At 44.8% G+C, this 19,581-nt stretch overlaps 1 protein-coding gene across 2 annotated transcripts in view; it reads left to right on the forward strand.

The window, feature by feature from the left end:
• The first annotated feature begins 1,685 nt into the window (after nucleotides 1-1,685).
• The window catches only part of LOC139365115 (septin-9-like), a 131,193-nt gene continuing 113,297 nt past the window's right edge, over nucleotides 1,686-19,581 (forward strand). Inside the window, exon 1 of one of the 2 annotated variants that reach the window (XM_071102508.1) lies at nucleotides 1,686-1,964. In XM_071102508.1, the coding sequence (XP_070958609.1) occupies nucleotides 1,943-1,964 (22 nt within the window). In that variant the 5' untranslated portion in view covers nucleotides 1,686-1,942. Of the gene's footprint in view, nucleotides 1,965-19,459 lie in introns of those variants that run through there. The other variant, XM_071102507.1, reaches the window with a different exon arrangement.

Consider the following 19,581-nt stretch of genomic DNA (forward strand, 5'->3'; position numbering starts at 1 on the left):
GAGGGAGGGAAGAAAGAAAGAAAGAGAGGAGGGAGGGAGGGAGGGAGGGAGGGAGGGAGAGAGGGAGGGAGGGAGAGAGAGAGAAAGAGAGGGGGGAGGGAGGGAGGGAGGGAGGGGGGGAGGGAGGGAGGGAGGGAGGGAGAGAGAAAGAGAGGGGGGAGGGAGGGAGGGAGAGAAAGAAAGAGAGGAGGGAGGGAGGGAGGGAGGGAGGGAGGGAGGGAGGGAGGGAGGGAGGGAGGGAGGGAGGGAGGGAGGGAAAGAAAGAAAGAAAGAGAGGAGGGAGGGAGGGAGGGAGGGAGGGAGGGAGGGAGAGAAAAAAAGAGAGGAGGGAGGGAGGGAGGGAGGGAGGGAGGGAGGGAGGGAGGGAGGGAGAGAAAGAAAGAAAGAGAGGAGGGAGGGAGGGAGGGAGGGAGGGAGGGAGGGAGGGAGAGAGAGAAAGAAAGAAAGAAAGAAAGAAAGAAAGAGAGGAGGGAGGGAGGGAGGGAGGGAGAGAAAGAAAGAAAGAGAGGAGGGAGGGAGGGAGGGAGGGAGGGAGGGAGGGAGGGAGGGAGGGAGGGAGGGAGGGAGGGAGGGAGAGAAAGAAAGAAAGAGAGGAGGGAGGGAGGGAGGGAGGGAGGGAGGGAGGGAGGGAGAGAGGGAGAGAAAGAAAGAAAGAAAGAGAGGAGGGAGGGAGGGAGGGAGGGAGGGAGAGAAAGAAAGAAAGAGAGGAGGGAGGGAGGGAGGGAGGGAGGGAGGGAGGGAGGGAGGGAGGGAGGGAAAGAAAGAAAGAAAGAAAGAAAGAAAGAAAGAAAGAGAGGAGGGAGGGAGGGAGGGAGAGAAAGAAAGAAAGAGAGGAGGGAGGGAGGGAGGGAGGGAGGGAGGGAGGGAGGGAGGGAGGGAGGGAGGGAGGGAGGGACTTCCCCCGCTTCTGTTTTATATAGTTTTTCCATTGTATAGTAGTGATACAGCATACTTAAGCAATAATGCCTGAGGGGGTGTGGTATATGGCCAATATAGCAAGGCCAAGAGCTGCTATTAGGCACAACGCAACACGGAGTGCCTGGATACAAACCTTAGCCGTGGTATATTGGCCATATACCACACCTGAGGTGCCTTATTGCTATTATGAACTGGTTACCAACTTAATTAGAGCAGTAAAAATAAATGTTTTGTCGTACCTGTGGTATATGGTATAATATACCACGGCTGTCAGCCAATCAGCATTCAGGGCTCGAACCACCCTGTTTATAAAACCCAAATCCTATCTCTGCATAGATAGACATGCCAAGACTCTATGGTCTCTGTTGCTGTACAGACGGGTCTCTCAGACAGTGGGTTATTGGGGCCATGGAGAGGAGAGGGTTATTTTAAACTAACTCTAAGGAGTTCACATCACATGGCCCTTCAGGGTTTCTGAGACAATGCTGCTACAGTCTTATGGCAAGGCAGAGAAAGAAGGAAAGAAAGAAAGAAACAGAGAAATAGAGTGAGAGAGAGAGATAGATAGAGAGAGAGAGTGAGACAGGGAGAGAGAAGAGGAGAGAGAGAGAGAGATAGAGAGAGTGAGACAGGGAGAGAGAAGAGGAGAGGGAATGGAGGGTGGGAATGAAAAGAAAGAATAACAAGAGCTCCATATGATCAGCACATGGGCATGGCGTAATTCTGGACGCATTCATTAGCAGAACAGACTGAAAAATCTAACAGTGGAGAGAGAGAGAGAGAGAGAGAGAGAAAGACAGAGAGAAAGAGAGAGAGAGGAAGAGAAAGAGAGAGAGGGAGGGAGGGAGGGAGGGAGGGAGGGAGGGAGGGAGGGAGGGAGGGAGGGAAAGACTGGGGAGAGGAAAAGAGAGGAAGAGAGGGCGCGAGCGAGCGAGCTAGCAAGGGGGGGAGAGAAAGGGGAAGTCCAGAAGGAGAGAGGAAGAAAGCAGACACTTCATGAGGCTGTGGAGGGAGTGATCTGGATATGGAGGGGGACAGATTCTCAGGTATGACACAGGAACTCAGCCAAACTGGACTCTCCTCACAGGGGAATAGTACTTTTCAGCTCTTCATTGAACTATCTGTTGAAACTCCCAGAGTCTGGGTCTTTTCCTCTCTGTATTTTCTGGTTTTAAAGCTTTAGCTTAGCTGCAGTTTGCAGATACAGCGTAGAGGGTGTTAGGACCTGTCCTTTGCCATGTGTCTGTCTGTCTCTTTGTCTTTCTCTCTGGCTGTCTGCTCAATGAGTTCCAGTAGCTAGGGTTTCGTGTGTGAGACTGACCGGCACAGAGTCATCTAATCTGGGTCACAGCCAGGACAGTGGGACAGAGCTGTGCAGCTCCTTGATTCTTTCTCTTTCTCTGGGTGACTTACTTATTACTCAGTTATCTGCTGTTTCATTGAATTAGCTTGACAGGGACAGTGCACACGAATCAACATTTCAGTGTTCACATCAACGTAAATGTGTGAAAGCTAGCTATGAAGCTAATTTCCATCTGTAGGTCCGTAGTCCTCCTCTCATGTTCGTCTGTGGTGTGAAAACAGGAAAAGTGATGTTTGAACAGTACTACTTCTGTCCCCCGTGGCTCCGGTGGCGACCGACCGTCAGTGTGGGTAGAGATACTCTCTATTGGCAGGGGGATGGTTTTTCCACACTATTCTCACTCTGTTGTAGTTCCTGAAGTTGAAGTGATTTTCCTCATAAAGTGCATCTGTCATCAGTGTCCATAGAGAACGCAGTAGGCTTCAGTTTGTCTGTGGATGTGTGTGAATGTAAAAATCATCAGTGGAGAAACACCGTCCCTTAATGGTGCTTTTATGAGTGTTTGTGGAGTATTGTAAAAACTCTGTAAAAAAGTAGAAAACAGAGAATGGGGGGCAGACAACACAAGTGCCCTTCCTTGTCCTGTAGCACCTACTGTTTAAAGTCTGGGACTGCGTCCCAAATGGCACCCTATTCCCTATATAGTGCCCTATGGGCCCTGGTCAAAAGTAGTGCACTATATAGGGAATACGGTGCCATTTGGGATGAAGCCTGGACCAGGGTGAGATCACCAACGAGGCCCCCGTTTCCAGGTGCTTCCTTCAGGGAGCTGTAATGGCTTCTGCAGGAGTGTGTGTGTGTTTGTGTGTGTTCATGCATGTGTGCGTGTGATCATGTGTATGTGTACACGATATCTGACCATCCACTGACTTGTCACACTGTGTTTTGACCGCACACATCAGGGATCACAACCATGCACCTTCAATCTGAAATAACTGTATACTATGCTGAATGATAGTATCTTATCTAACCACTGTGTAAATGTACTTGTTTCCCGACCTGAATACAGTGGAATATCACACACTTTAAAGTTTGCTTCCTTTGTTTGTAGGAGTGATTTGTCATTTTTCTAGGAGAAAAACACATACTTAGTCTTAAACAGCTGATAACTGTCACTATAGCGGGGCGGCAGGGTAGCTTAGTGGTTAGAGCGTTGGACTAGTAACCGAAAGGTTGCAAGTTCTGCCCCTGAACAGGCAGTTAACTCACTGTTCCTAGGCCGTCATTGAAAGTAAGAATTTGTTCTTAACTGACTTGCCTAGTTAAATAAAGGTTAAAAAAAATAAAAAATAAAAATAGAGGGATGTACAGCATATGCTGTATTCAGCATGATAACAACTGATAACTGTCACTATAGAGGGACATGTACAGCAGATACTGTATTCAGCATGATGATAACAGCTGATAACTGTCACTATAGAGGGACATGTACAACAGATGCTGTATTCAGCATGATGATAACAACTGATAACTGTCACTATAGAGGGATGTACAGCAGATGCTGTATTCAGCACGATGATAACAACTGATAACTGTCACTATAGAGGGACATATACAGCAGATGCTGTATTCAGCACGATGATAACAGCTGATAACTGTCACTATAGAGGGACATGTACAGCAGATGCTGTATTCAGCATGATGATAACAGCTGATAACTGTCACTATAGAGGGATGTACAGCAGATGCTGTATTCAGCATGATGATAACAACTGATAACTGTCACTATAGAGGGATGTACAGCAGATGCTGTATTCAGCATGATGATAACAACTGATAACTGTCACTATAGAGGGACATGTACAGCAGATGCTGTATTCAGCACGATGATAACAGCTGATGAACAGTTAATAACTGTGACACTCACACAGTGACCTGACTGAGACCTTTCTAAGACACACGACTAACATAGTGAAGCCATCCCCTAATCTCTACTGAACAGCCTCCAGCCATCCCCTAACCTCTACTGAACAGCCTCCAGCCATCCCCTAATCTCTACTGAACAGCCTCCAGCCATCCCCTAACCTCTACTGAACAGCCTCCAGCCATCCCATAATCTCTACTGAACAGCCTCCAGCCATCCCCTAACCTCTACTGAACAGCCTCCAGCCATCCCCTAACCTCTATTGAACAGCCTCCAGCCATCCCCTAATCTCTACTGAACAGCCTCCAGCCATCCCCTAACCTCTACTGAACAACCTCAAGCCATCCCCTAACCTCTACTGAACAGCCTCCAGCTATCCCTTAACCTCTACTGAACAGCCTCCAGCCATCCCCTAACCTCTAGTGAACAGCCTCCAGCCATCCCTTAACCTCTACTGAACAGCCTCCAGCCACCCCCTAACCTCTACTGAACAGCCTCCAGCCATCTCCTAACCTCTAGTGAACAGCCTCCAACCATCCCCTAACCTTTAGTGAACAGCCTCCAGCCATCCCTTAACCTCTACTGAACAGCCTCCAGCCATCCCCTAACCTCTACTGAACAGCCTCCAGCCATCCCTTAACCTCTACTGAACAGCCTCCAGCCATCCCTTAACCTCTACTGAACAGCCTCCAGCCATCCCCTAACCTCTACTGAACAGCCTCCAGCCATCCGCTAACCTCTAGTGAACAGCCTCCAGCCATCCCTTAACCTCTACTGAACAGCCTCCAGCCGTCCCTTAACCTCTACTGAACAGCCTCCAGCCATCTCCTAACCTCTAGTGAACAGCCTCCAGCCATCCCTTAACCTCTACTGAACAGCCTCCAGCCATCCCCTAACCTCTACTGAACAGCCTCCAGCCATCCCTTAACCTCTACTGAACAGCCTCCAGCCATCCCCTAACCTCTACTGAACAGCCTCCAGCCATCCCCTAACCTCTAGTGAATAGCTCCCAGCCATTCCTTAACCTTGGGGCGGCAGGTAGCCTAGTGGTTAGAGTGTTGGGCCAGTAACTGAAAGGTAGAGATCTAGATCAAATCCCCAAGGTGACGAGGTAAAAATGTGTTGTTCTTCCCCTGAACAAGGCAGTTAACACACTGTTCCTAGGCTGTCATTGTAAATAAGAATGTGTTCTTAACTGACTTTCCTAGTTAAATAAATAAAAATATGTAAAAACTTGAATTAAAAAAAGCTCTCCCTTAACCTCTCCCTTAACCTCTCCCTTAACCTCTCCCAGTCGCTTCCCTCTCAATAGAGAGAAACAGGCTGCTATATCATCTTACTACAGTATCCATACAGAACATACAACAATATGAACTCTGTTGTTGCAGTGCATAACTTCTTGGAATATGCTCTTTGGTTTGCTGCTTAAATATAACATTAATGCTGTTTGGGTTGGACTGGACGGTATCCAAAAGTGGATCACCACAAGGTGGTGATGTTGAGTTTCAGGCACTCTCCTCTGTGGAGGAACTGTGGTAAAACTGTTGTTTTCCATTACACTGGCTTTGGCCCATTTCTTTCAATGATGATGGATCGTGTGTAATAAGAGAAGCTCAGAGCGGTAGTAGGGGCAACTCTGGGGTCTGTGGTGTTTTTAAAGGGGACAGACTGACACACTGGTCTGTAGCTGAGTATCTGTCTATTCTACAGTATCTCTGCCTAGGCAGATTTCGGCTTGTGTTATTGGATGAAACTGGTCAGAGATACTTCTGTGTCTGGTGTTTTGCCTGGGTTACCATGGAGACATGGCTGTGTAGCTGCTGTGAAGCTGATTGGGGTTTGTGATTATAATGCTAGTTTGTTAACATGATAAAGATAGTACTATTGAAGAGAGAGAGAGATGGAGGATGACGAAAGGAGGAGATACAGAAAGAAAGAAAGAAAGAAAGAAAGAAAGGAAGGAAGACAGAAAGAAAGAAAGAAAAAGAAATATCTATTCCTGATGGAGGACAGCTGCTCTGTCTATTTATTGAGTCATTCCATCCCCATGTGTGAGGGGGCTAACTAGACACACACACACACACACACACACACACACACACACACACACACACACACACACACACACACACACACACACACACACACACACACACACACACACACACACACACACACACACACACACACACACACCCACCATAATACCATGTACCCACTACCAAGGCTTTGTGTGACTGTACACTGTATGAGGGCACCTCTTTCCAACAGGTGTTTGTGATTAAAGTTTCCTTTGTAAGCCTTAACCTCTTGCTATGCATTTGCTTAAGGACAGCTGTGACCACAGCTGCTTGTATGTATATGTGTGTGTGTGTGCTTGCGTGCCTGTTTGTGTGAGTGAATGTTCCATGTTAAACCCACAGGGCGTGGCTGGCTGAGTCAGGTCCTGGACATTCTATAGTGCCCAATTGGCCTATTTTACTCTGTATTCCACACACTCACACACATAATCTCAATAATCAAAGTTCCTATTCTGTACTGTAGGGAGTAGACTGGTCTGGTTCTATTCTGTACTGTAGGGAGTAGACTGGTCTGGTTCTATTCTGTAACTGTAGGGAGTAGACTGGTCTGGTTCTATTCTGTACTGTATGGAGTAGACTGGTCTGGTTCTATTCTGTACTGTAGGGAGTAGACTGGTCTGGTTCTATTCTGTACTGTAGGGAGTAGACTGGTTTGGTTCTATTCTTCACTGTTTGGAGTAGACTGGTCTGGTTCTATTCTGTACTGTAGGGAGTAGACTGGTCTGGTTCTATTCTGTACTGTAGGGAGTAGACTGGTCTGGTTCTACTCTGTAACTGTAGGGAGTAGACTGGTCTGGTTCTATTCTGTACTGTATGGAGTAGACTGGTCTGATTCTATTCTGTACTGTAGGGAGTAGACTGGTCTGGTTCTATTCTGTACTATAGGGAGTAGACTGGTCTGGTTCTATTCTGTACTGTAGGGAGTAGACTGGTCTGGTTCTGTTTCTAAAAGCTGCTGATGCCATTAGTCATAGTAATGCTGGGCTGCGACTCACAAGCTCACTACAGGATGAACTCTCACCCCTATTCTTTTCCTATCAAAACCATGTTTGGGATTTCCTCTCTCTCTCTTTTATGTATATATATCTTGCTCTCTCTCTCTTTCAATTAAATTAAAATGGCTTTATTGGCATGGGAACCATGTGTTTACATTGTGGTAGAGAACTGGAACACCTATCTCTTCCTCTTCCTCTTCCTCCCCTCCATTCTCCCTCCCCCTTTCTGCAGCAGCAGCCTCAGACAGGTACTGTAGACCTGATTAATATGGGTTGTCATGTAAACAGAGCTCTGTAGCACCACGGTAACCAACGAGTGGAGTCCAGAGTACATACACAGCGTTGTGTGTGAGGTGTGATCAGAAAGAGAGAGAGACGGAGAGAGAGAGAAAGAGAGACTGAGAGCGAGACAGAGAGAGAGAAGAATATTTATGTTTATGTTTATTTTCCCTTTCGTACTTTAACTATTTGCACATCATTACAACACTGTATATATATATATATATATACATAATATGACATTTGAAATGTCTTTATACTTTTGTAAGTTTAATGTTTACTGTACATTTGTTATTGTTTATTTCACTTTTTGTTTATCTATTTCACTTGCTTTGGCAATGTAAACATACGTTTCCCATGCCGAGAGAGAGAGAGAGAGAGAGAGAGAGAGAGAGAGAGAGAGAGAGAGAGAGAGAGAGAGAGAGAGAGAGAGAGAGAGAGAGAGAGAGAGAGAGAGAGAGAGAGAGAGAGAGAGAGAGAGAGAGAGAGAGAGAGAGAGAGAGAGAGAGAGAGAGAGAGAGAGAGAGAGAGAGAGAGAGAGAGAGAGAATAGAAACCTAGAAACCTAGTATGGCTTGATGTTTGTTACTGTTCTAAACATTTCCTATAGACAGACACGTGTCCCAGATTCTTGAGGCTGTCTAGAACATTATAACATTCACACCAACACATGCATTCAGAAAGTATTCAGACCCCTTGACTTTTCACACATTTTGTTATGTTACAACCTTATTCTAAAATGTATTAAATAGTTTTTTCCCCCACACACAATACCCCATAATGACAAAGCAAAAACAGGTTTTTAGACATTTTTGCCTCGATCCTGACTAGTCTCACAGTCCCCGCCGCTGAAAAACATCCGCACAGCAAGATGCTTCCACCACCATGCTTCACTGTAGGGATGGTGCCAGGTTTCCTCCAGATGTGATGCTTGGCAGGCCAAAGAGTTCGATCTTGGTTTCATCAGCCAGAGAATGTTGTTTCTAATGGTCTGAGAGTCCTTTAGGTGCTTTTGGCAAACTCCAAGCAGACTGTCATGTGCCTTATACTGAGGAGTGGCTTCCGTCTGGCCACTCTACCATAAAGGCATGATTGGTGGAGTGCTGCAGAGAAGGTTCTCCCATCTCCACAGAGGAACTATGGAGCTCTGTCAGAGTGACCATCAGGTTCTTGACGAATGCCCTTCTCCCTCGATTGCTCAGTTTGTCTGGGCAGACAGCTCTAGGAAGAGTCTTGGTGGTTCCAAACTTCTTCCATTTAAGAATGATGGAGCCCACTGTGTTCTTGGGGACCTTCAAAGCTGCAGAAATGTTTTGGCTTGGTTTTTGCTCTGACATGCACTTTCAACTGGGAACTTATAAAGACAAGTGTGTGCCTTTCCAAATGTCCAATCAATTGAATTAACCACAGGTGGACTCCAATCAAGTTGTTAAAACATCTCAAGGACTATCAAATGAAACAGGATACACCTGAGCTCAATTTCGAGTCTTATAGCAAAGGGTCTGAATACTTGTTTAAATAAGATATTTATTGTTTTCTCTTTGTCATTATGGGGTATTGTGTGTAGATTGATGAGGATTTTTTTTTATTTGATACATTTTTGAATAAGGCTGTAACATAACAACATGTGGAAAAAGTGAAGGGTGTCTGAATACCTTTTGAATGCACTGTACAGTACACTCCCATTGACCATTTTTCAAGCCTCGGGATCAAAGTGGTATTTGACTAATATTTTCTGTTCTAGAATCAGCTCACTGTACTTTCAATGTGTCACCAAACATCAGGGACACGTTGAAGCAAAACTGACTTCAGATCAGTACGACATCGCCTCACCCTTTGGGATAGAGTGAGGGTTGGGATGGTCAGGTCAGGTCAGTGGGTTAGAGGGACGGTTGGGATGGTCAGGTCAGTAGGTTAGAGGGAGGGTTGGGATGGTCAGTCAGTAGGTTAGAGGGAGGGTTAGGATGGTCAGGTCAGTAGGTTAGAGGGAGGGTTAGGACGGTCAGGTCAGTTGGTTAGAGGGAGGGTTGGGATGGTCAGTCAGTAGGTTAGAGGGAGGGTTGGGATGGTCAGTAGGTTAGAGGGAGGGTTGGGATGGTCAGTCAGTAGGTTAGAGGGAGGGTTAGGATGGTCAGGTCAGGTCAGTAGGTTAGAGGGAGGGTTAGGACGGTCAGGTCAGTTGGTTAGAGGGAGGGTTGGGATGGTCAGTCAGTAGGTTAGAGGGAGGGTTGGGATGGTCAGGTCAGTAGGTTAGAGGGAGGGTTGGGATGGTCAGGTCAGTAGGTTAGAGGGAGGGTTGGGATGGTCAGGTCAGTAGGTTAGAGGGAGGGTTGGGATGGTCAGGTCAGTAGGTTAGATGGAGGGTTGGGATGGTCAGTTCAGGTCAGTGGGTTAGAGGGAGGGTTTGGATGGTCAGGTCAGTAGGTTAGAGGGAGGGTTGGGATGGTCAGGTCAGGTCAGTAGGTTAGAGGGAGGGTCGGGATGGTCAGGTCAGTAGGTTAGAGGGAGGGTTGGGATGGTCAGGTCAGGTCAGTGGGTTAGAGGGAGGGTTTGGATGGTCAGGTCAGTAGGTTAGAGGGAGGGTTGGGATGGTCAGGTCAGGTCAGTAGGTTAGAGGGAGGGTTTGGATGGTCAGGTCAGTGGGTTAGAGGGAGGGTTGGGATGGTCAGGTCAGTGGGTTAGAGGGAGGGTTGGGATGGTCAGGTCAGTGGGTTAGAAGGAGGGTTGGGATGGTCAGGTCAGGTCAGTGGGTTAGAGGGAGGGTTTGGATGGTCAGGTCAGTAGGTTAGAGGGAGGGTTGGGATGGTCAGGTCAGTAGGTTAGAGGGAGGGTCGGGATGGTCAGGTCAGTAGGTTAGAGGGAGGGTCGGGATGGTCAGGTCAGTGGGTTAGAGGGAGGGTTGGGATGGTCAGGTCAGGTCAGTGGGTTAGAGGGAGGGTTGGGATGGTCAGGTCAGTGGGTTAGAGGGAGGGTTTGGATGGTCAGGTCAGTAGGTTAGAGGGAGGGTTGGGATGGTCTGGTCAGTAGGTTAGAGGGAAGGTCGGGATGGTCAGTAGGTTAGAGGGAGGGTTGGGATGGTCAGGTCAGTAGGTTAGAGAGAGGGTTGGGATGGTCAGGTCAGTAGGTTAGAGGGAGGGTTGGGATGGTCAGGTCAGTGGGTTAGAGGTAGGGTTGGGATGGGATGGTCAGGTCATGGTCAGTACCCACTGGTACATAGAGCCACCTGAGATGGTAATGTAACCCAGGGGTACAGTGAGAAGGTTAATAGACCTCAGCTGTATCTGTGCTGGCCCTTAATGACCCGAGGGACCAGCGCCAGACTTTACAGAGTTCTCTGTTGCCCTCCTGTGTGAAATAGTTGGTGGTGTATGGTACTTGCCTTGTTGTGGGTTTGATTCCCGTGGGGGACCACCCATATGAAACATGTATGCATGACTGTAAGAGGATAGAAGTGTCTGCTAAATGGTGTATGACCTGTACAGGACACATAACCACACCAAAGGATTTCTCCTTTAAATCCCATATGGGATTGTGTGTGTGTGGTTATGTTTGGCAGCACAACAACCTTGATAGATATGTGATCCATATCATCCTGTTGGTAAAGACAGCCCTCTCTGTCAACTGCTGCCTAAAGGGGATGGGGACAGGAGTGGGTATGTTCCAGCCCCATGGTGGGCTTGGAGCTTGTGATTGTTGTGTTTGGAGTTGTGGTGTGTGTGTGTGCCAGGGAATGTGAGACATGTGGCAGAAGAGTATGTGTGGAGGAGGGTGTGTCACAGCCAGAAGGTCTGCAGAGCGATTCTCCACATGTCTCCATGGTTATCTAGTTACACATCTCACTATTGGGCCACAACTTCTGTCACTGTTGGTGCAATAGCCCTAGTTTTATAGATAGAACACTGACATCTGGTGGATGAAGTGTCTCATTACTGATAGAGCTCTGTGTGTGTGTGTGTGTGTGTGTGTGTGTGTGTGTGTGTGTGTGTGTGTGTGTGTGTGTGTGTGTGTGTGTGTGTGTGTGTGTGTGTGTGTGTGTGTGTGTGTGTGTGTGTGTGTGTGTGTGTGTGTGTCTCTGCAGGAGGAATGCTGCTGTTGTAACTTTGAGCCAGTTTGAGCCATTAACTACAGTGTTTATTGGTGTTGACAGATTTCCACTGAGAACACAACACACTCAGAGATGATCAGCTATACTCCTATTCTGAAATACAGCTTAGTCTCACTGCTGGACAAGATTGTCCTTGTTAAATTCAACTTCCTCTCTTTTCACTGGAAACAGGTTGTACATATAGAAAGAAGTTTTTGAATGCTGAGGTCGTACTCACTCAGGATGTTACTAATCCAGAACAATGCATGCAACAGGAAGTAACTGACATATTCATTAGGATAGGATGAACTTTAGTGTCCCGAGGGGGAAATTGTCTCAGACACACGGTACTGCTGTATAGAAAATAGACACTGGTCATGACATACCCAACATAGTACATACATTGCCCTCCTGTCATAAACATTGTACACTTCTCATATAGCCACGTACATAATACATATTGCACATTCTGTCATTAGCGTACTAAGGTACATTTTTGCAATATGTGTTATGTGTTATATTATAATTAGGTTTATTGAAATGTTTTTTTGTTTTTTTTAAATAGCCTGAATGTAAAGTTTTAGCTTCTATCTTCTAACATCTATAGTAGTTGATCATTCTTTCTTTGACTCTTTGCCACAAGCGACACACACACACTAACTAAGTACCTTGGCATCATACTTGATTCCAACCTCTCTTTTAAAAAGCATTTGAAAAAGGTCATTCAAATTCAACCTAGCTAATTTCCGATTTATACGAAATTGTTTGACTACAGAGGTAGCAAAACTGTACTTCAAATCTATGATACTCCCCCACTTAACATACTGCTTGACTAGTTGGGCCCAAGCTTGCTGTACAACATTAAAACCTATTCAGTCTGTTTACAAACAGGCTCTCAAAGTGCTTGATAGGAAGCCCAATAGCCATAATCACTGTTACATCCTCAGAAAGCATGAGCTCCTGAGTTGGGAAAATCTTGTGCAATACACCGACATGTCTTGTATTCAAGATCCTAAATGGCCTGGCTCCTCCCCCTCCACTCAGTATGTTTGTTAAACAGAAAACCCAAACAAATGGCAGCAGATCCACAAGGTCTGCCATGAGAGGTGACTGTATAGTTCCCCTAAGGAAAAGCACCTTTAGTAAATCTGCATTCTCTGTGAGAGCTTCCCATGTCTGGAATACACTGCCATCAGACACACATAACTGCACCACATATCACACTTTCACAAAATGTATGAATACATGGCTAAATGGTCAATCAGATTTGTGATCATAATCCATAGCTGTGTATTTCTGCTTTCCATGTTGTCTGTTGTCTGTAGCTTGTGAGGTGTGGAAACACGTTGTTGCTTTTATGAATTTTGTCTTGCTGGTTTTTGTCCTATGTTGCTTTGTCTGTATGCTATGTCTTGCTTGTCCTATGTTGCTCTGTCTGTATGCTATGTCTTGCTTGTCCTATGTTGCTTTGTCTGTATGCTATGTCTTGCTTGTCCTATGTTGCTCTGTCTGTATGCTACGTCTTGCTTGTCCTATGTTGCTATGTCTGTATGCTACATCTTGCTTGTCCTATGTTGCTCTGTCTGTATGCTATGTCTTGCTTGTCCTATGTTGCTCTGTCTGTATGCTACGTCTTGCTTGTCCTATGTTGCTCTGTCTGTATGCTACGTCTTGCTTGTCCTATGTTGCTCTGTCTGTATGCTACGTCTTGCTTGTCCTATGTTGCTCTGTCTGTATGCTACATCTTGCTTGTCCTATGTTGCTCTGTCTGTATGCTATGTCTTGCTTTTACTATGTTGCTCTGTCTGTATGCTATGTCTTGCTTGTCCTATGTTGCTCGGCGTGTGCTCACTGCTCAGTGATTGTTTATATTGTAATTGTTTTTAATAACCTGCCCAGGGACTGCGGTTGAAAATGAGCCGGCTGGCTAAAACCGCCACTTTTACTGAAACGTTATTAATGTGCACTGTCCCTGTAAAAAGAAAATAAACTCAAACTCAAACACACTCCCACTCTGACAGAGAGGATGTACCCTCACACACACTAACACACTCCCACTCTGACAGAGAGGATGTACCTTCACACACACTAACACACTCCCACTCTGACAGAGAGGATGTACCCTCATACACACTAACACACTCTCACTCCGACAGAGAGGATGTACCCTCACACACACTAACACACTCCCACTCTGACAGAGAGGATGTACCTTCACACACACTAACACACTCCCACTCTGACAGAGAGGATGTACCCTCACACACACTAACACACTCCCACTCTGACAGAGAGGATGTACCCTCACACACACTCCCACTCTGACAGAGAGGATGTACCCTCATACACACTAACACACTCCCACTCTGACAGAGAGGATGTACCCTCATACACACTAACACACTCCCACTCTGACAGAGAGGATGTACCTTCACACACACTAACACACTCCCACTCTGACAGAGAGGATGTACCCTCACACACACTAACACACTCCCACTCTGACAGAGAGGATGTACCTTCACACACACTAACACACTCCCACTCTGACAGAGAGGATGTACCCTCACACACACTAACACACTCCCACTCTGACAGAGAGGATGTACCCTCACACACACTAACACACTCCCACTCTGACAGAGAGGATGTACCTTCACACACACTAACACACTCCCACTCTGACAGAGAGGATGTACCCTCACACACACTAACACACTCCCACTCTGACAGAGAGGATGTACCCTCATATACACTCCCACTCTGACAGAGAGGATGTACCCTTGCTTCCTCATCTCTGTACCACACACATACAATTACAATAATATGTAAGGTCCCTCAGTTGAGCAGTGAATTTCAAACACAGATTAATCACTACTCTGGATGGCTCCAACTTAGAATATGTGGATAACTACAAAAATCTAGGTGTCTGGTTAGACTGTAAACTCTCCTTCCAGACTCACATCAAGCATTTCCAATTCAAAATTAAATCTAGAATCTGCTTCCTATTTCACAACAAAGCATCCTTCACTCATGCTGCCAAACATACCCTCGTAAAACTGACCATCCTACCGATCCTCGACTTCGGTGATGTCATCTATAAAATAGCCTCCAACACTCTACTCAACATATAGTCTATCACAGTGCCATCCGTTTTGTCACCAAAGCCCCATATATACTACCCACCATTGCGACCTGTATGCTCTCGTTGGCTGGCCCTCGCTTCATACTCGTCGCCAAACCCACTGGCTCCAGGTCATCTACAAGTCTCTGCTAGGTAAAGCCCCGCCTTATCTCAGCTCACTGGTCACCATAGCAGCACCCACTCGTAGCACTCCCTCCAGCAGGTATATCTCACTGGTCACCCCCAAAGCCAATTCCTACTTTGGCCGCCTTTCCTTCCATTTCTCTGCTGCCAATGACTGGAATGAACTGCAAAAATCACTGAAGCTGGAGACTCATATCTCCCTCAATAGCTTTAAGAAGCACCTGTCAAAGCAGCTCACAGATCACTGCACCTGTATATAGCCCATCTGTAAACAGCCCATCCAACTACCTCATCCCCATACTGTATTTATTTATTTATCTTGCTCCTTTCCACCCCAGGATCTCTACTTGCACATTCATCTTCTGCACATCTACCATTCCAGTGTTTAATTGCTATATTGTAATTACTTCGCCACCATGGCCTATTTATTGCCTTAACTCCCTTATTTGACCTCATTTGCACTCACTGTATATATACTTTTTGTTTTATTTTTTCGACTGTATTATTGACTTGTTTATTCCATGTGTAACTCTGTGTTGTTGTATGTGTCGAACTGCTATGCTTTATCTTGGCCAGGTCACAGTTGTAAATGAGAACTTGTTCTCAACTAGCCTACCTGGTTAAATAAAGGTGTTCTCAACTAGCCTACCTGGTTAAATAAAGGTGTTCTCAACTAGCCTACCTGGTTAAATAAAGGTGTTCTCAACTAGCCTACCTGGTTAAATAAAGGTGTTCTCAACTAGCCTACCTGGTTAAATAAAGGTGTTCTCAACTAGCCTACCTGGTTAAATAAAGGTGTTCTCAACTAGCCTACCTAGTTAAATAAAGGTGTTCTCAACTAGCCTACCTGGTTAAATAAAGGTGTTCTCAACTGGCCTACCTGGTTAAATAAAGGTGTTCTCAACTAGCCTACCTAGTTAAATAAAGGTGTTCTCAACTAGCCTACCTGGTTAAATAAAGGTGTTCTCAACTAGCCTACCTGGTTAAATAAAGGTGTTCTCAACTAGCCTACCTGGTTAAATAAAGGTGTTCTCAACTAGCCTACCTGGTTAAATAAAGGTGTTCTCAACTAGCCTACCTGGTTAAATAAAGGTGTTCTCAACTAGCCTACCTGGTTAAATAAAGGTGTTCTCAACTAGCCTACCTGGTTAAATAAAGGTGTTCTCAACTAGCCTACCTGGTTAAATAAAGGTGTTCTCAACTAGCCTACCTGGTTAAATAAAGGTGTTCTCAACTAGCCTACCTGGTTAAATAAAGGTGTTCTCAACTAGCCTACCTGGTTAAATAAAGGTGTTCTCAACTAGCCTACCTGGTTAAATAAAGGTGTTCTCAACTGGCCTACCTGGTTAAATAAAGGTGTTCTCAACTAGCCTACCTGGTTAAATAAAGGTGTTCTCAACTAGCCTACCTGGTTAAATAAAGGTGTTCTCAACTAGCCTACCTGGTTAAATAAAGGTGTTCTCAACTAGCCTACCTGGTTAAATAAAGGTGAAATGTTTTATTTTTTATTTAAGGTTTTCCAATGCATTGCAAAGAAGGGCACCTATTGATAGAGGGGTAAAATAAAAGCAGCCATTGAATATCCCTTTGAGCATGGGGAAGTTATTAATTACACTCTGGATGGTATATCAATACACTCAGTCACTACAAAGATACGGGCGTTCTCAGTTGCTGGAGAAGAAGGAAACCGCTCAGGGATTTCATCATGAGGCAAATGGTGACTGTAAAACAGTTTTATAGTTTAATGGCTGTGATAAGAGAAAACTGAGGATGGATCAACAACATTGTCGTTACTCCACAATACGAACATAAATGACAGAGTGAAAAGAAAGAAGCCTGTACAGAATAAAAATATTCCAAAATATACACGCTGTTTACAACGAGGCACAAAAAGTAACACTGATAAAAATGTGGCAAATCAAATAACTTTTTGTCCTGAATACAACGTTTTATGTTTGGTACAAATCCAATACAACACATTACTGAGTACCACTCTCCATATTTTCATGCATAGTGGTGGCTGCATCATGTTATGGGTATGCTATGGGGAGTTTTTCAGTATAAAAAAATACATGTAATAGAACTAAGCACAGGCAAAATCCTAGAGGAAAACTTGGTTCAGTCTGCTTTCCACCAGACACTGGGAGATTAATGTACCTTTCAGCAGGACAATAACCTAAAACACCAAATCTAAGGTCAAATCTACACTGGAGTTGCTTACCAAGACAGGGAATGAGTGGCCGAGTTGCACTTTGACTTAAATCTGTTTGATAATATATGGCAAGACCTGAAAACGGTTGTCTAACAATGATCAACAACCAATTTGATAGAGCTTGAAGAATTTTATAAAGAATAATGGGCAAATGTTGCACAATGCAGGTGTAGAATAACTGAAAATGCCGGAGAAGCCGGTGTTTGGAGGATATAATGGCACGGGTGTTGTTAGGCCCGAGACGAAGTCGAGGGTTGGCAAACCGTGCCAATATCTCCTCCAAACTCCGGCTTCTAGGGCATTATCACTTTTACACAACGGGTTACCAACATATTCAAATAATGATTGACATATTTTAATAAAAAAATGTATTTTGATGAATTTATTCATACTATTTCATCGTTCCACAGGATATAGTCCCGAAACAAATCTAGGGTTGCTACCCAAGCTGGTCGTTGGTTCTATTGGTTTGGTTGCCAGAGACGCGACCTAGTCGTTCAGTCTTTTGGTTCTGTATTAATGGACACGACCTAGTCGTTCAGTCTTTTGGTTCTGTATTTATGGACACGACCCAGTCGTTCAGTCTTTTGGTTCTGTATTTATGGACACGACCCAGTCGTTCAGTCTTTTGGTTCTGTATTTATGTACACGACAAAGTCGTTCAGTCTTTTGGTTCTGTATTTGTGGACACGACCCAGTCTTTCAGTCTTTTGGTTCTGTATTTATGGACACGACCCAGTTGTTCAGTCTTTTGGTTCTGTATTTATGGACACGACCCAGTCGTTCTGTCTTTTGGTTCTGTATTTATGGACACGACCCAGTCGTTCAGTCTTTTGGTTCTGTATTTATGGACACAACCCAGTCTTTCAGTCTTTTGGTTCTGTATTTATGGACACGACCCAGTCGTTCAGTCTTTTGGTTCTGTATTTATGGACACGACCCAGTCGTTCAGTCTTTTGGTTCTGTATTTATGGACACGACCCAGTCGTTCAGTCTTTTGGTTCTGTATTTATGGACACGACCCAGTCGTTCAGTCTTTTGGTTCTGTATTTATGGACACGACCCAGTCGTTCAGTCTTTTGGTTCTGTATTTATGGACACGACCCAGTCGTTCGTTCTAAATGTTCCATTGCCATTCTGGCTGCAACATTATTTTACCTTGCTTGCTAGCTAGCCAATTATGGCTAACTTACAGTCACGTCAAACAGTTCAAATAATAACAACAGTAGCTGCATTTGTTTAAGCTGTTTTCTAGTGACATGTATTTGGATACATCCATAACAAGGAGCTAATGAGGCACGATTTCGCTTGGCATAGAAAATGTGCTCTCTCGTTAGGACACTGTTGTTTAGAGGAGCTAGACAACAACACAGCTAACACAATAACTTCAAACTGAAGCTGGAAAGACCGCAAACTAGCTACACTTTGTTTCATTTTACCTTTTTTCAATTGACATTTCTTTGTATATATCCATAAAAATGATGCCAGCTGATTCATGATTTCGTTTGGCTGAGAACGCTGCCTGTCTCTCTCGTCCCGACTCCCGACCCCTACACATTTATTACTATGGGACAATTGGAGATCGAATTTGAATATTGAAACAATGTTACAAATGTCGGAGAAACAGACAGTAAGGTTTATACAAATCTCCTCTGTTAAACTAAATGTTAGTCTAAAAGAAATGTGAGATCATGTCTAGATACTTTTTACAGTGGAGATCAAATGAATGACTTCCCTGGCTGGGCTGATGAGACAGTGGATTGACATTTGACGTCATAGATTTTGCCGTTGGTAATTTGTGGAATAGACACCGGCTGGAATGCGCTTTTAACCAATCAGCATTCAGGATTAGACCCACCCGTTGTATAAAAACTCTCAGAGATTTACCCAGAAAGACTCACAGCTGTAATTGTTGCCAAATGGGATTCTAACATGTATTGGCTCAGGGGGTTGAATACTTATCTAATCAAGATATATTAGTGTTTTATTTTGAATACATTTTTACAAATGTTAGAATTTTTTTCCACTTTGAAATTACAGAGTATTTTGTTTAGATCGTTGACAAAAGAAATGACAATTAAATCCATTTTAATCCCACTTTTTACGCAACAAAATGTGGAAAATTTAAGGGGTGTGAATACTTTCTGAAGGCACTGTATTTTTCCTTCAACAGTTTTTATTTTCCTCACAGCGTTGCATACAGAGAATCTGTATTGCTTCAAAGTTGTGTTCCTTGCTTCAAAGTTGTGTATATTTACAGTTAGTGTATATTTGTGGAAGATAAAACAAGTGAGTCTACCCATGAGTATGTGCACACGTGTGAGGGATCGTCTTTGCTCATGGGTGTGTGCACATGTGACTGGGGAATGTGCATGCCTTCTAATGTGTGTGAGCGTGCGTCTGCATGAAGAGTGGTTGTGATACATCTTCACGAGCAGGAATAACACAGGAGTAAATACAGGCAGAGACCACTGGAAGAAAAGCAAGAGAGGGAAGGAGTAGAGAGGGAGGGAAGGAG

Source organism: Oncorhynchus clarkii, chromosome 13, assembly GCF_045791955.1.
Source record: "Oncorhynchus clarkii lewisi isolate Uvic-CL-2024 chromosome 13, UVic_Ocla_1.0, whole genome shotgun sequence".
Taxonomy (NCBI): Eukaryota; Metazoa; Chordata; class Actinopteri; order Salmoniformes; family Salmonidae; genus Oncorhynchus; species Oncorhynchus clarkii.